This window comes from Bidens hawaiensis, unplaced genomic scaffold, assembly GCF_021521415.1.
Source record: "Bidens hawaiensis isolate Kalapana, Puna unplaced genomic scaffold, B.hawaiensis_p1.1 tig00006390_1, whole genome shotgun sequence".
Taxonomy (NCBI): domain Eukaryota; kingdom Viridiplantae; phylum Streptophyta; class Magnoliopsida; order Asterales; family Asteraceae; genus Bidens; species Bidens hawaiensis.
Window position 1 is genome coordinate 912079 of NW_027491431.1, and position 18625 is coordinate 930703.

General features: G+C 32.6%; 2 protein-coding genes across 2 annotated transcripts in view; both read left to right on the forward strand.

The window, feature by feature from the left end:
• Positions 1–18625, forward strand: part of LOC143632434 (floral homeotic protein AGAMOUS-like) — a 96425-nt gene that overhangs the window by 74642 nt on the left and 3158 nt on the right. Inside the window, exon 2 of the mRNA XM_077100959.1 lies at positions 17785–18073. Within this exon, the coding sequence (XP_076957074.1) occupies positions 17793–18073 (281 nt within the window). The 5' untranslated portion in view covers positions 17785–17792. The remainder of the gene's footprint in view (positions 1–17784; positions 18074–18625) is intronic.
• LOC143632433 (oil body-associated protein 2A-like) lies at positions 1614–6587 on the forward strand. The gene is made up of 4 exons (XM_077100958.1): positions 1614–1896; positions 3346–3428; positions 3514–3628; positions 5920–6587. Exons 1-4 carry the CDS (start codon positions 1614–1616, stop codon positions 6210–6212), a joined length of 774 nt encoding a protein of 257 aa, XP_076957073.1. The 3' UTR covers positions 6213–6587.

The window sequence follows — 18625 nt, forward strand, 5'->3', positions numbered from 1 at the left end:
AGTATTTCCTTGTCTCCTTGGTTTATGACTTAGTTTCGAACTCCTTTCTTAAATCACTAAATTAACCATCTAAGGCAATGTTAAGAAAACAGTCTTTAAATTTCAAAATTTCCAATCAGCTAATGTTTGACAAGTATTCATTTCGCAGACACACCAAATCGATTCTTCTACGCCAGATTCTTGAACAACTTCTGAAATCGGTGGAATTGACATCCCCTTGAGGGCCCATCAAGTCTAATTATGTATCTTAGGAGAGTGTGTTAATTTTGCTAAGACGCACAGTGGGACTTAGGGATGAGATCGGTTTCATACTTGTATCTGTACCAGTACGTGTACCCGAAAGTACTCATACCAAAAATCAATAAATCTAGGTACTCATACCAGTACCCGAATTTTATGGTACGCGTACGAGGAATACAGATACTTTAGGTACGGTACTCGCTTTAATACCATTTTTTTTGAAATCTCCACTAAACATTGTATCGATATCGGTACGGTACCGACAATCAATTATCTATAATACCAAAACCAAAACCATAAAAACCACAACCAAAAACATAATGCCAAACTAAAAATAAAACGAATCAACCATGATATAAAATCCATTCATGGTGACTGCTACTAGTTATTGATTGAAAGAAGAAGAAAAGAAGAGAAAGGTTCGATTAGTTTGATTTGAACTGTTAGTACTTAATATTTTTATTATCAATGGTTTTGAAAAGCCCACTTGAAACCTTAATGATATCTCAATAAAAACACGGCTAGAGTAATGAGTATTAGAAATCCCAATAAAAAGCCCTACATATTCCTAACGGGTACCGAGTATCCGTAATACTCGTATCTGTACCTCTACCTGAAAGTAACAGTATCTAAAATCCAGGGCCGTCTCTTGGGTAAGCTAAATGAGGCCATGGCTTTAGGCCTTCACTTTTATAGGACCTCTATTTTAAATAGGAACTATTTATTATTAGATTTGAAAGTACAGTTCTTTTAGAGTTAGTAACTCAGTGATGTGCCACAAGCTAAAAAGGATTGTTTCATATCCATTATCACTACATATCATCAAAATTCTATAATTCTTATATACTCTCTAGCCTTATACGCATAAAGAAAAGAAGAGAGAAAGGCCTCAAATTTTTAGTTAGTTTTAGGCCTCCGAGTACGTTGAGCCGGCCTTGCTAAAATCAATAAATCTGGGTACCCATACCCGTACCGAATAGACATGTACGTGTACATGTACAAATACCAATCCAGGTATTAAACAAGTACGAGTACAAGTATTCAGTCATTCAGAAAAAAAATCTCATCCCTACACTGGGTTCACTACTTGGAAGCTTTTATGGTTCTACAACATCCCTTCTATTTGACAAACAATTTTCTTTTATATGGAAAAAAATAAAGAAAAGGTAGAGTAATACATTTGTGCAATTTTCTCTCTCAAGTCTCAACTAAAGTCGGTATACCCTTTCTATATATGGCTTTTTGTCTTTTAAGGAATAATTCATATTTACCTACACGTTGCAAACATAACGACACATGCCATCCCAATAACCTCTCACTACAGCAAAGAGAACCACCTAATAATCGACACCAAAGGAAAAAAAGTTGTCTCTATGGCTTCCAGTGACAAGACTCCCGATTCAATGCCGGTGGGCGCCGGAAAAGTCCCGCCGGGTAAACCAATGACGGTGGGAGACCAAGTTATTGACAAAAGTGCTCAGATGTTACAAACCTTGAAACCTATTAAACAAATGAGCCAACATGTCTGCACTTTTGCCGTCTACGGCCATGACATGAGTCGCCAAATCGAAGCTCATCACTACATCACGCGTCTCAATCAAGATTTTCTTCAGTCTGCCGTTTACGACTCCAACGAACCCTCCGCTAATCTTATAGGTATATAATATATGCTTCGTTTTCAAAATTCTCTCTTTATATAATACATAGCGACGGATGTAGACATCAATTTTATTTTAGGGGTGACGCTAAAAGAATATATATTTTTACAATATTTTACACAATGTAAATGGAACAAAAATAGAAGCACAAAAATAAATAAAATAAATTTAAACACAAGGGTGCAAATTTCCCGTTTTGGTTTTAGAAAGCTTGAAATCGAGGTCGAGGTATCACGTCCTCTTCTTTTATTATATCAAACGTTTCTCTTTTAACCGCACAAATTAAAGCATGGTTCAAATACTCATCACCCCCGTTCGGTTGCACAAATCCGTCTTGATAAACTTCATTATAGAAAAACATCTTTCCAACAGTTGCGGCCGATATAACCAACGCTACCGGTTTTCACCATTACACGAACAAGGTCACACATTATACCCAATTTTGTAAATTCATCTCCTTTTAAAGTGTTCCTTTAAAGTGTGATAAAAGGTCGTCAGATCATCACCCGAAATGCACCATCTTTCTTTATTACAAAATCATTCGAATACATCTCATAAAATGTCGCCATCTTAGATATATCAAACTTAGAAAATGAATCGCAAGAATTTATACCGGACACATTTTCTAACAAACTAGTTGAGACCTTACTGAATCTTTTTCCAAGTTCTTAAATTTGCATATCCAAAACCATATTAAAAACTCCTCAAAATGATTTAGAGTGGTGGTGCCTGGTGCAACGCTTTGATGTCCGTCTAGTTTCTAATTACCAAACAATGAGTATAATTTTTGAAAAGGGTTGATGGGTTTTAATTGGTTTGGGCTTAAAACTTAGGTTGGGCTTTAATTGGGTTGAACTTAAAATTTGTTGAGCTTTAAACAAATAGGGGTAAAATTATATTTTTTCAGGGATAGCAAAATACGAATGCCTAACCAAAGAACTAATTTTTTGCACGATTAACGAAAAGTTGAAGGATAGCGGAGGCTACCTAGTAAAGAACTAGGTCCTCCCTTGTAATAAATGTACACACACATCAATTATATAAATGGATTGTTAATTAGAGATTCACATCAAATATCTAAGATCATTTATACAAAGCCGGTCGTAATTAGGATTCAAGTGAAGAAAAGGCCCTTAAGCCTTAAATAATGACATAAAGTAACTCATTTTAAACAACAATAAACATAGAAAAAAAACCAGTGTATTAGTTTTGAGGTTTTAATGTTTTTTTATAGAGGGCGCAATAAGTTTTTTGGTTTTATATTTTAATTTAATATATATATATATATATATATATATATATATATATATATATATATATATATATTTAGTGCCCCGAAAAAACGTGTCTAGGCAGGAGTCCGGCTGGCCCTGCATATATATGAGAATTGATTTGATTTTGTTTAGACGAAGGAAATGTGATAAGTTATAGCGTGATAATTGTGTAGGGGTGGAATATATTGTGTCCGACAAGATCTTTGATACTTTGCCACCAGAGGAACAGAAGTTGTGGCATTCACACGATCATGAGGTTTCCTTGATTTTTTTTTTGTTGTACCAATGATGTCATGATCTACATGCTATATTATTTTGAATCACCATATATCTTTGTCCAGGTAACATCAGGAATGTGGGTATGTCCAGGTGTTCCGGAGAGGATTCAGAGGACCGAGTTTGAAAATATTGCACATACTTATGGAAAGTTTTGGTGCACTTGGCAAGTGGACAGAGGCAAGATCCACCTTTTCTTTTATTTTATCATCTAAACTAGCTACATCGTTATTAGGATTATTCAAAAAGCACATGGCTAATCTAGCTAGAAGTCAGCAAAGCCGAGTTATGTCACATCCCAACCTACGGCGGAATATGCCGGGGCGCAACTGACTGCACAGTAGCTCACAAGACACTATTAATAATAATGACAATAACTAATTATTTAAATTCATATAATCAAAATATATCACAATATCCATAACAAAGATTATTCAAATAAATTGTTTAATTCTTCAACAACCTAAACTCAAAACTAATGTCTTCTCAAACATCTAATAATAATGACAATAACTAATTATTTAAATTCATATAATCAAAATACATCACAATATCCATAACAAAGATTATCAAATAAATTGCTTAATTCTTCAATAAGCTAAACTCAAATTAATGTTTCTCAAACATCTAACTCTTCAACTAGTAAACCTGTAACACGCGTAAAAATCGAGTTTGAACAACATAAAGTTGAGTGAGCAATACACAAGTTTAGATGCATTATTATATTGCAAAACAAACAATTTGTATGTGAATATGAAGCATTATAACATTGATGATATATAACAATTACCAAATAAAATAGATGTGGATCATTTCGGTCTAGCACAAAGCCAGCTTACCGGGGTATGGTATGCATACTCGATAAGGACGAGGTGGCCCAACCACCAAACAATAAAAATAAACACATAATCATATAGCATGCCATCGATGAGCAATAAATCCATAAACACATAATATTGAATTGTTGTTGATGAGATATAAATGAAAATAAATAAACTTTGATGTATATCGTATGCACGTTACCCCTAAAAGTAAAAGATGAAAAAAGGGAGTGTGAATTACGCACCTTTATTATTTAGACGAGACAATAATAAAATAATAATTAAACGAGAAAATTAACATGCTGACTGATTCGACACAAAAACACCTGCGAATTTGAGATAGTAAACTAAAGCCAAAACCGAGAGTAACGCCACTGGAATCACTGCAAACGAATAAATAGAACTCAAGTTATAACATAAACAAGTTTTAAGCGAGCTAATGCAGGTCAGAATCCGAACAACGAATCTGAGTTCGGGTTCTTGTCCGTCAGATGTAAAAAGTGAAAATAAATATAAAAGTCTTCTGAACCGAAAGCTAGTTTTGACCAGAAGGTTCTTGAATTGCAAAATCCCCAATTTTACCCTAAAACGAATTTGATTAAGTTGGACATGATAACCCCTCAATCCTTTAAAATTGAATGAGGGCTTTTGACGCCATGATGAATTAGAACAACTTTGATGTACAAGCTTACCCGGATTTCAGGTTAGAACTAGGAGAAATTGAGAAGATGAAGAACTTCGACTTTGGAAAGTCAATCGACGAAGAACACTTGAGCTAGGACTTGAATTCGTAAATGAGAGTGAATTGATGATTTTGGAGCATAGAATGAATTATAAGATACATTAATTTATATAGGAAAACGGATTTAGGCTTCAGTGTTTATCAACAAATCACTAAACTTTGTTTAAACTCAAAAATAAACAAGATAAACACTCAAAGTTGATAATTATATTGGATTAGTTGATACAATTCGTAGATTGATGATAGAATATGCTTAGGAATATTCTAGATGAGATTAGGTTGAAAATTAGGAGATAAATGAGTAAAAAATGAGCTTACACGAGCTGAAACACGAACTAAACACCAAACTGCAGCTGCACAAGTCCTTGACCGCGTCACGTAAAAAAATAACCGAAATTGACGGATGTCACAAGTTAGCTTAATGTCTAAATAAGCCGAGCTCAAGCTAACACAACCTCACTCATTTGACTTGTTTATGATAAGCCCAAATTTAATTATTATAAATTATAACCCAATTGCACTTAAAAATAAGCCACATAATATGGTCCATAACATAGTAAAGGTTATCCTAATATTAGTTTTTACTTAAATGTTAAAATAAATATTAAATAACAGTTTTAATTTGAATGAGTTGGCTTAAGCTTTTCATAGAACCGAACTCAAATATTAGCGTGTTAAGAGTAAATGAACTGAGCACGAGCTCAAATCTTAGCACATTTAACTAATCATAGCGTGACAATGTGTTTTGCATCTCCACTATAATTTTTCTATACTTTTATAATATACATATACATATAACCCAACCATTATTTAAAGATGGTGTTGATGTGTGGTATTTTCTTATTTCGGTTCTTTATTAACTCTTGAAACATTGTTGTTGGAATTAACTGGTAGCGCACGGTGTGCAGGCGACAGGCTTCCACTTGGTGCGCCAGCTCTAATGATGTCACCACAAATAGCAAACATGGGCGTTATAAAGCCTGAGCTGGTGCATGTGCGGGATAACAAATTCAAGATATCAACTGAAGAGCTTAAAAAATCAAGGGCCAATATTCCAGTATCTAACCCAGGAAATGCACGGGTGGCGGATTACTGGATGCACACTGGGAAGGGTTTCGCAATTGACATAGAACACGCGGAAATGAAAATGAAGGAACCACAGGTAGAAATAAAAATGGTGGAAGCGCCAAAGTTTCCGTGAATGTGTTTTGCTTTTCTTGGGTGACATTATGCCATGGGTTCCTTTGTGTGTTATCATTTTGAATGATGCTGGAATGGATTGTACAACTCCAAACACTAGGTGTTTGGTAGTAATAAATATTCCGTAGCGATTGATGATCCATAGCAAGCGGATGTTCAATAATGACTGCTACCGGATGTTCAATAACGACGAGGAAGAGTTGGTGTCGAGAGGGACTATGTTAGCCTATGTTTAATAGTGTGAGGACTAAGTTGTCAATTCTCTTTTTATCTTTAGTTTTATGGTACAAACAGATGAGGGATTTGTAGAGGTTAGAGAAGAAGTTTGACAAGCTTTTCATTTTACTATGGGATTCTTCATGTCATTAGATCAATAAAGAAAGAGTTAATTGCCATTTTAGCGTGGTTTGTTTAATTACGCAACCGGTTTTGAATTTATTGCAAATGACTACCTCACTTTTTTAAAACTTGCAAGTTTAGTACTTTTTATAACCCCGTCTATTTTGTTCGTTAAGTCAATGGCAAATTAGTAATTTTGATTATTTTATTTATTTTCTCTTTTAGCTAAGTGTCATTTTCATACCTGTGGTTTGTTTAATTACGCAACTTTAGGATCTTTATTGAATTTATTGCAAATGGATACTTTGATTAGTTTTGGATAGACAGGCAAACCAAGAGAGGCATTAAATGTTAAAAGATCATCTCTAATCCTAAATGAACAGATCAATCCCCTCCCCATGCTCATTGATCCTTCAAACCTTAACCATTGTCCATCTTTAAGTTCAATGAATTACGATATATTATTTTGTCCATGTGATTCCTCAACCGTCATTCATCTATAAGTTCACTTGATGTTATACTAAGAGGTGCGAAGTTGTGTGATTGTTATTTGGCTTGATCATCCGATGTGTTAAAGAGCTACTGCTATCATACCCAAACTTTTGAAGAAAAACAAATCAATGCACATAAAGAAAATGCAAGAAAAATGGTTAAGATGAACTCGGATCTTAAGCTACCAGAAGTAAATTGGCAATCAAGAACAAAAGGTTAAAAAATATGTTATGCATTTCATGGTTGTTTTTCATCTTCTATCATATGTTTAGTGACCTTTTAATTGTAATACGTAATATGTAATGTCTCTTTTGGTTTGTCTATCTATCCAAAATAATCAAAGTATCTAGTTGCAATAAATTAAAAAAAAAAGATACTAAAGTTGCATAATTGAACAAACTACATGTATGAAAATGACACTTAGCTCAAAAGAGAAAATAAATAAAATAATCGAAATTACTAATTTACCCCTGACTTAACGGAAAAAATAGACGAGGTTAGAAAAAAGTACTAAAATTGCAAGTTTTAGAAAAGTGAGGTAGCCATTTGCAATAAATTCAAAAACGATACTAAAGTTGCGTAATTAGACAAACTACATATACTAAAATGGCACTTAACTCATAATGAAATTATTTTTCGCTAATTCTTTCATTTTTTTTAATCTTGTTTCTTTGGTGAGTGTAATTGATTCTTTGGCGAGTGTAAGCTTTTCTTAATTTAAAAAGGCAGTCACATATGAGGTTATGTGTAGGGAAGGGTTACAAAATATGGGGGACTTTTTACATGCAGTGTCACGTCAGTAGATTGCTATTTTCATTTTAGGGGTGTAGTGTTTTGTAGCCCTATCACATCGCCACGTCAGCTTCTCTTTATTTTCTTTTAATGATTAAATTAAATAAATAAAAATTAATTCAATTAAATAAATAAATAAATAAATACATTAAAATTAAAAAGGAAGTATTAAAATAAAGAAAATACACCAAAAAAATTTAGAAAAAATACATAATAATACGAATACTCCCACTTCAAATCTTTTGCAATGCGCAAAATTAAACGTCTAGACATCCGAAAACGACATTTAAACTTAGCGTCGTCGTATCCAGGCGGGTCATTGAGGTAGTTTTGCATCAAACGATCGTTCATGGCCTCACGGTCTCAAACGATATACGATCGCCTCGTGCATGGTCGACAACTAGTAGAACCAGAAGTTATCTTATTTGCTACGGTTCGAAATGCACTCATAACCTCAGCATCCTGCTCCGCCGTCTCTTGTATGATCGCAACATCTTCTTCTTATTATCAATAAATAATTCCACCATGTCAGTAGTATTTCTCAAATCCATTTTTGGTAAAGAAAGTTGGGGGATATTAGTTTTTGGAGGTTGAGTTGGTATATAAAATGGTGAAAATGGTTGAATTAGTTGAATAGGTTGGGTATTTATATTAAGTTTGTTAATTAAAAAAGATTTTTTAATGGAATCGACCGTTGGCAAATGGTTAAATGAATAAAATATTATTTTTTTACTCCCCAACAGACGACAAAGGTATACCCCCCCCTCCCCCAAAAAAATTGCCCAAATACCGCCTAGAGGGCGATGATCAAGCCAAAAATCGCCCAAAAAGCCCCCCATTTTGTCGCCCACTACACATACTCTGACCGACTATATAGTGAGTCCTTAAGTTGATGGTCAAGTGGTAAAGGTAAAGTCTGTTAAACACCTAAAGTTCTTGAGTTCGGCTTATCCAAAAGGTCTTGTCTCGGGAAGTAGGGTATTAATATTCTTATCTACATACATGTTTCTATAAATGAACTTAACAGTTAACACGGTTACGTTATTAAATTTGTATGATAGACGTTCTGGTATTAAAGTTAAGGTATTTTATTAAATTTATATATAGAAAATCTAAAACCAAACTTTTGTTTGGTCAAGAGTTACAATTAAAAAAAATGAAAATAAAAACCTAAAGGAGAGAAAAATAAAAGAAAAACAGGAGATGGGTTCAGGAGAGATCGATTGCTATTTTACTATGTTGATGTATATGTTTGTATTGTTGCGGTGACCATTTTTATCTGTGGTATAAATGATAGCAAAAGGTTAAAATATAAAGAAAAATAAAAATGAGAAGTGTGAGAATGATTTATGGCAACTAAAAAATCTTAATAAAAAATTCAATAATAATAATAATAATATATAATAAAAAATACAACTCAAACTATAAATAAAAAACGAAAAAAATTAGCACTTTGCGCGTTGATTTCCCGGAAACAGCGCCATTTTGATCGATGTCGAAAGGTCAATCAAAAACATTTATAAAATTACCTTTACTAGCAAGGGCAAGTAAGGTGTCGAATCCACAGGGAATCAGTGGAAAGTGCCAATCGAGTTTATTTTTTAATGATAATTATATTAAATGGACAGACGATGTCAAGCAGATTTAAAATTAACTTGGTTGTATAACAATTATGGAAAAGTAACCAACTCCAGGTTTCAGGCTGTGGAGTAGACTCGACCAATTGATTAAACCTATTTGGAAAACTTGTTCGATTACACCTATAATCAAAAGATGAAATATTTGCCTTATTAATTGACGGACTTCAATCCGAACAATTGGTTTGGATGAATAATAACCTAATTGATTACCAGTTTTAGGGGTTGATAAATGGAGGTGATTTAATGGAGAACGATAAACGGGTCAATGACTCAAAGAACTTAATCCTAAAAGTTGAGGACAACAAATCAATTTACTAATAAAATCACAAACCATTTAATTGCGAAAAACTGTTGAATGCATGAACAAACATAAAAGGTTAATCAATCGAATGATTAATCGATTCTAGTTCCAAAATAAAGATTCAAATACAAAAAGTCTTGCTTACAAACACAACCCTACTCCCGGAGATGGTCACGAGCGGATTAGCCTCGCATATGCATCTTTAATAGCTCTCTTGATTCTTGAACGGATGATGACATGGATGATTGTGATGATTGGGAGGTGTTAGGATGGTGGAAAGTGGCCCCAAAATCGTTCAAGTATGTTAGGATATGAAGCCCAGGCGGCATAGGGTTGAACCGGGCTTAAATATGGAAAAAAAAACCCTAAAAATCGCGTTTTTTCCGCCCAGACGGCCGTAAGCTGCGGTCACACCATCGTAGGCTACGGTGGGGATCGTAGTATACGGTCTTCACCTTCTGCCTTAGGTGGAAGCCCCACCGTAGGCTATGGTGGGTCACCGTAAGCTATGGTGGGTCTGTCACCCACCATGATATTTTTCCTGTAACTTCTTCGTTTGAACTCCGATTTATGCCCCGTTTTCGGTCACGTCTTCGTCTTCAAATTCTCTATCATTCCATACAATAAAACCTTCATTTCCATTCCATATCCCATGCTCCAATTTATCTCCTTTAAGCTTCGCACACCTGTAATCATAAACTGACACAAAGTAATCGTGTTTTCGCCATATAATAACACAAAACATGTGATATGACTCATTTAACGCACGATACCACAAATCACAACTCAAAATATAAATAAAAAACGAAAAAAATTTATAAACTCAAATGTTTCCTCCGTCATTCTCGTTCAAAAAAAAGACCACGAAAAGACACAATGCTTTGATCAAAGACACAATGACGAAAATAAAAAAAAGACACAATAGATCGCAAAATATAACGCAATGTCGAACAAAATATAACACAATATCAAGAAAAAAAGACACAATCAATGACGAAAATAAACACAAAATACAATGATAAATATACAGACGCAATATTCTTTTCCCCTCAACATTGTATCTTTTTTTTTAACAAAGAAAACAGTGAAAACATTTTTGTGTTTTTACTTTTTTTCGTTTTTATTAAATTTTAAGTTATAATTTTTTTATTATTTTTTAATGGTGTTTTTGTGTGACTATAAATCATTCTCATCATCCTCATTTTTATCCTCCTTTGTAGAATAACTTGACCCATAAATGATAATTCGTTTTAAGATTAATGTATTTTTTTAAGGTTTCAATATGTTTAAATAACTATTTGCTATACAAACCAAAAACATGTTTAAGATTTTTTTTAGAATAAGTAAGAACAACTCAAATTAAAGAAAAGAGTTAAGTGTCATTTTAGTACCTATGGTTTGCCCAAGTACGCAACTTTAGTACCTATTTCGAATTTTGTGCAAATGGCTACCTCAGTTTCAAAAAATTTGCATTTTTAGTACTTTTTTTAACCCTATCAATTTTCGTCCGTTAAGTCCCGGGTATTTGCGTAATTTCATTATTATTTGTTGTATTCTTTTATTTTTCTCTCATTTTATATTGTTGAACAAAAATAATAATTGACATCGTACATTACATCATCGTCATCACAGCCTTCATGTTCTTCCTCAACCTCATCTCTTCTTCTTTCGATTCCGGTGCGTACTTCAATTCCAATAGATACGGTAAGTGTACAAACGCCGGAGATGGTAGATTACAAGGTGGCACGTGCTCTTCATTAAATACTCGCGATAGTTAACGAGATTCCGGTGAGCTCGAGAACATGAGATTGTTCGATCGTACGTCGAGAAAACATGAGATTGTTCGATCGTACGCCGAGAAATTGATGAACGAGAATATCGAGGCGCAGTACGAGCCGTTGCAGAGAGTTAACACCTTCGCACTCACATGAACGTTTTCACGGACACTTGATTAGTTTGAGGACCGAACCCATGGAAACGGTATACATGTGAATCACCAGTTGACAGCACAACCCATGCTCTCTCTTGACGCAGACTAAAGAATCACACTAAAAATGCGCAATCGGAGATACGTAGCCACTAGCAACGACGAAGACGATCCACCGCAAAAGGAATCCGATGAATCACGGTGGTTAGCGACAAAGAAAACGGATGAAAATTTACGAATACGATGACGGTATACGGGTGAATCACCAGTTTGATTAGTTCTCTCCCTTTTTATATTAGTTTGAATTTACAGTCTCGATTAGTTTGAGAAATTATTAAAAAGAATGAATTTTGGGGAAAGGGGTTAATGGGAGAGAGAAAAGGAGAAAAGAAAAACAAAAACAAAAATATAATAATGAAATTACCTAAATACCCCTGATTTAAAAATGAAATTACGCAAATACCCCGGACTTAACGGATAAAAATTGACGGGGTTAATAAGATACTAAAAATGCAAGTTTTTTGAAACTGAGATAGCTATTTGCACAAAATTCAAAATAGGTACTAAAATTACGTAGTTGGGCAAACCACAGGTACTAAAATGATACTTAACTCTAAAGAAAAACTATTTTTTATTGTTTATTGACCAACCGATTGTAGAAAGTATCCTTTTTAAATAAAAACACACGTTTTAGTAGTATAAACAATCTAAAGGTTTGGCTGATCGAATAACCAAAATGAAAATATTTTTACATATCGACGAAAAAAAAATTAATGTATGAAGCTCTTGGTGCTAAAAATTTAAGTAAATACTCGTAACAACATACAAATTATATTAAATATTAAACACAATTAGAATTATCTATATATCTTAAATCTTAAATATATGTAAACGAAGCCTCCGTAAATTATCTCAAACCACCAGATTGTTTTATTTGCAAATGAAAGTTTATCATGCATTTGACCCGAATTCACGGATATGAGTCTCACAAAATCTAGATAGCTACTTTAAACAGATTATAACATCTCATCATATTAAAAATTAATATAATCAAATATTTGATATGAAAATCCTATAAGATAGAGATATATACTAAAAATTAATATCCGTTTTTTTTAAAAACAAATTTATAGTAAAAAAAAAGCGGGTCATGACCATGGGTCTCACCAAGCAAAATAGTTTTAAACCGGATTATCTCATTTATTTGTGAAACTCTTTCATAATCAAATCCTAAGTATATTATTAACTTCCTTACAAAAATTAAAAAAATATAAAAATATTATAAACGAATAACGTAAAACAACCTTCGTAATATGGAGGATAAAAACTAGTATATTATATATAATGCATGAGTGAAGAGCAAATTAAGACGGTATATTTGAAAAGTTTTACAAATTTTCAAGCGAACAACCTTAAATAGGGGCAAAATAGTTATTTTAACATTATAGTTACAACCTTACCCCCTCAAATTAATCAACTTTTATAAATTTTAATATTAGTTACAACTTTGTTATCTCAATTTTTATCCATCTATTATTTATAATATCACTTTTTACTTAAATTCACTCACGATTTTTAAACGATCATAGCTTTTTTTTACGTTAATTTTTTAAAACAATTGTACCATAAAAACGAGTATTTAATTCTCTTTAATTTGAGTATGATATTGTTATAGTTTTTTTCAGTTAAAAAAATAACATTATACGTATAGGTGTTTGCGGTCCAGTTTTGATGGTTTTAAATTAAACGTGAGCCAAGCCGTTATTAACGATTTTTTTATCACCGAAAACTGAAATCAGACCGTTAAAAATTGAAATCCAATTCTGGTTTCTTTTGTACTTCGATACTAAATTGAGTTTAAAATAAGAATTATTAATATACCTATACCAATAAACGGTTTCACGGTTCCAAATGAAACAATAAACACCCATAAATCTATTACTTAATTACTGAGTTCTGTATTTTTCGTTGCATCACGCGGCACCCGTCTAATAAACCTTTTTATAATCATGTTATAACAATAATCTGTAGGTTTTTGTGTATACAAAATCACAAAGACGTTAATCATGAGGAAAATCATTTAAATTGTAGTAATTGGTGTATAATATTATTACTTGTATTCTCTAGAAAAAATAAAATAATATGAGCATAAAAAATGACACGAGCATAATATGATCATTTTAAGAACGTGGTTTATAAGAGCATTCTCAGCCCGTGTTTTATAATTAAGTGGGTGATTTTTGTAAATTACATGGTATTTTATGAGTGATTGTGAGTACAGTAGAGAGAAAATGTTATATGAGAAAATTAATTTAAAGTTGCATTATTCACACCGTATAATTTTTTAATATTTTCTGAAAGTGCTTATAAACGAATGGAAAAAAATTATAAGGGTATAAAGGTAAAGAGAAAATCTAAGAAGCTTTTATTATCATTAAATGAATATGGAATGGGCTGAGTACGATGACTGATATCTTTTACGAAAGTAAATGTACGTATGGTATTTAAGTTCAACCAAAATCTGTTAATCTTTAATCTTTGAAAACCGCCCAACTTTAACAAGATTGACCCTCTAGTTCAAACATACATATTTGCATATTGAAGAGATATGATGTCGAACCCGATAATTGTGTTTGATTAGTTCTCGATATCTAGATGCACTAGATCATGATTGTTTTGCATTCACCCACGATGCTTAGATCACATGGCAAGTAATGCTGAGTATAACAGTATATGTTAATCAATCACCAATCACAAACTCGGTTGTCACTATCAATATGGTTACATCAGTGTGGAGCCCACGACCCCTCAATAACGACATATGACAATATATCTCTAATATATACGAGTCATTAGAGGATTTAGGTTATTCCCGGCCTCTCTCTAACTCTTCCTTTGATGCCTCGCTTTGAAATTTGCTGTTGAAATAAAATAAATGTTTTTTTAGTCTCTTAATCGCATTTGAAACGTGCTTCCAACTAGTAAATTTGATGAACCCTGTATTTCGACTACCCAATAACGATGAATACTCTGAAGTTTTGACATTTTGTTTGATTATGCGTTTAAAGTGGTGTATCTTTTTTCTATTATTATTTTTTTACTGGTAGTCAATTTATTTTACTATTATGTATTAATTTTAAAAGTTAAAATAATTATTTTATAGCGGAGGGTGATGTTGGAGTGATTCGTTTCCTTGGTTTACTGAAGGAATTGAAATGTGATGTGACATTAAAAGTTAAAATAATTGAAATCTTTTTTCTATTAACATGTCACGGAATGAATTCACACATACCACTTAATCTTAGAATATTCTCATCCAACCCCTCATATTATATGAGGGGTGTTTTTATAATTTAGAGAGTGATTCAGGGTGTTGTGAGTGAATAGTTTTTATATTTTAGAAAAAGTAGTGATTTTTCTGTATATTTGAAAAGTTACTGTTCATCCCCTCTAATTTTTTAATATATTTTGAAAGTGGTTGTAAGTGAAGAAAGAGAAAAGATAATGATAAAAGGTATAAAAAGTATTATTTAATTGAAATAAAGAGAGAAAATAAAGTGAGTTTTAGTGTAATTTTTTATTTGGAAATAAGGGATGAGATGAGAATGCTCTTAGTTAATAATAATACTGTAGGGAAAATTCTCAAAATAGTTTTTTTTAGAGAGAGAAGTTCTAAAACAACAATTTTTTTTCTGAGAATATTTTAAAATTTGAACTTGAGAGACATATTGGGAAAAGATAAATATTATGAGGGAGCATGCCAAATATTTAAAGAAAGATATGGAGCAGACCAAATTTGGTAAAATATTAAAGTTAAAGTCCAAATTATTTTGAAATATTGAAGGAAAGTTTAAATTTTTTATAAACTTTTCTTCTCAAAATACAATTTACCAAGACTGTTTTTTTATGTTTCCTACCTGTCCCGTACATATTTTCAAATTCTAGGAAAAAGAGACTTTTAAAACTCGATTTGAGAGACGCTTTCGGAGGCATTTGTTCTTAAGATCGAGACGAGATTCTTGAGTTTTCTTTCCTTTTGCGTCCAGATTATATAATTTAATAGGGTATTTTGTTCTTATCAATCATTAAACATTTTTTCATCAATCATTCTAGAGTTTCCTTCCTCGTGCGTCAAGATTATAAAAATTTATTGGCCTTTCAATTTTGGCTATAAAAAATTTAGACTTGTATAAACTGATCACAAAACTTTTGTTTTTAATCCTAAGACTTTTTCATTTTCAACTTTACTTTGCTTACAAGATATTTTTTGGACGGTACTGTAACGAACCAAATCGATACTATACGAGTTCCATCCGTATCCCTGCCGTAACACGACGGTTTAAAACAACTAATAAAGATAAAGGGGTTGGAACCTTCCGGTCTTCCAGCGAGGTAACCGGTGGAGACGTTTGGTCGAATTCTTTCTCAAATCAAGTTCCAACCACTGCATCGCACGGGCCTACAACTTGTATATATTAAAAGTGTAGTTTTGAAAACTATGTCCACAAAGATGAACCGATGAAGAAGATGATTGATAAAGAAATGTTTAGTGATTGATAAGAACGAAATACCCTATTAAATTATATAATCTAGATGCACAAGGAAAGGAAACACAAAAATCTCGTCTCTTAAGAACAAATGCCTCCGAAATGCGTCTCTCAAGACGAGTTTTAAAAATCTCTTTTTTCTAGAATTTGAAAATATGTACGGACCAGATAGGAGACATAAAAAAGCAGTCTTTAGAGACTGTATTTTGAAAAGAAAAGTTTAGAAAAAATTAAAATTTTCCTTCAATATTTCAAAATAATTTGGACTTTACCTTCAATATTTTCCTAAATTTGGTCTGATCCCCACCTTTCTTTAAATATTTGGCCTGCTCCCTCATAATAATTGTCTTTTTCCAATGTATCTTTCAAGTTCAAATTCTAAAAAATTCTCAGAAAAAAATGACAATTTGAGAATTTCTCTATTTAGAAATGACTATTTTAGGAATTTTTTCTGATACCTTATATATGAAATTTGTAGATGTGACTTATGTGAGAAATGTGGTACAAGTGACATGTATTCTATTCACGGCGTCAAAGAATGAGAAATCCTTTTGTGGCACAAGGTTTGCAAATATTATATTAGCTACACAAATCATCGTTGTAGATTTAGAAGGTGTTCTTAATTGGATTCAGTTACGTAGTAATTAATTCGTACCCAACATCTATCTTCCTTTTTAATTTCCTTGTAAAAGTCGTACTATAGAAGATCAAAAAGAGCATCCTAATCTTTTTATGACTATGCATATTTAAAAAAAATATAAGTTTTCTTAACGTCTTAACCTAATTATCTAATTCATTTAAGCCTATTAATTTATATAAAAAAGAAAATAAAAATAAAACTTAACCCCAATCATTACACATTTACACAATTAGCCTATTTAAAAATTCATTTGCTTAAACCCAATAAAAAAAAACTTTTACTTATGGCTCAAATTTTTTATCACCCTCAACACGAAATATTTTAACTATTCTGGAGGACTATAAAATTGCTAAGCCTAGCTAGTTCAAGCAGAAAAAAATAACACTATGTGATGAAAACAAGATAACAATTTCTGTAAGAAGGGGGTCATTCTACAACCCATAGCCTGTAGCCTCTTATAAACTCTAAGATATAATATAGTGTAAATTAGAACAAAGCTCATTCGATCACCCATCATACTTCAGGTTCAAGGTCTCTCCCTTAATTTCTTAAAACTTTTGAGGCTTATAACAAGCCGCAATTAGCATACCAAAATTAAGAACAAAAAATTAGGTATTAAGCTAGATGAAGAAGTGTTATAAAAAAGTTTGTTAATGTTAATATATATGATGGGCAAAGGGTCATTGTCCACTTTATGACAACTCATATTCTTACCCACCTCTCCCTTGCATTTTTTCATCATTCCTGCTTGGTTTTGTTGAAAGGCCCTCAAAAAGCAAGAAAGAGAGAAAATTTTGAAACTTGATTAGTTTCTCTCCTCAATTATATATATACATCCCTCAACATCACCCATTATTTCTTTTGATTCAGAAAACAATTACTTCTAGCTAGCTAGATCAATTCATGGATAATTCTGAGGCTGTTGAGCTTGATTTCAGCTGCATCGATCGATCCATGTCGTTCCAGAATGACTCCGGGGACACGTCTGATCCGCAGAGAAAGATCGGCAAAGGAAAGATCGAGATCAAGCGGATCGAAAACACGACTAACCGACAAGTGACTTTCTGCAAGCGTCGAAACGGGTTGCTCAAGAAAGCCTATGAGTTGTCTGTACTTTGTGATGCTGAGGTTGCTCTTATCGTCTTTTCCAGCCGTGGTCGTCTTTATGAGTATGCTAACAACAGGTATAAACTCATTCTTGGATCATCTAACTGTACCTGTTTTTAATAGCTTTAACCGAGACTAATAATTAATTTTATGACAAGATAATTAAAAATTTTCTTTAAATTTTATCAGTCTTTTTAGGGTTTGAGAACAAAGGACACAATATCTTAAGTTATTTGCAAGATTTTTTTTTTTTAAGGATATGGTTATTTTTGTGGAACAAAGATTCACTTTTATTGTGTTTGTTACTTTTTCTCAAGGTGTTCTTTGTTTTCATTTTTATGATCTAATATTTTTTTACATATTTTGGTACCTACAAGATTTGTTTTTAAAAGAGAAGCCCTAAGCTAGTAGATTTTTTGCAAGCCAATAAGCAAAGATTTAGGAAATTTATTTGCAGGCCTCTTAGATCAGCTTCTCTCATACCTTCATTGCTGTTTTAGTTCTCTCTCTCTCTCTCCTCCCTCTCTCTCTCTCTCTCTCTCACACACACACACAAAGAAAATGTTGTCAAGTTCCTATTTGCTCAACACTTTCATCATCTTGATGCTTTCTTAATAAACATGTCAGTT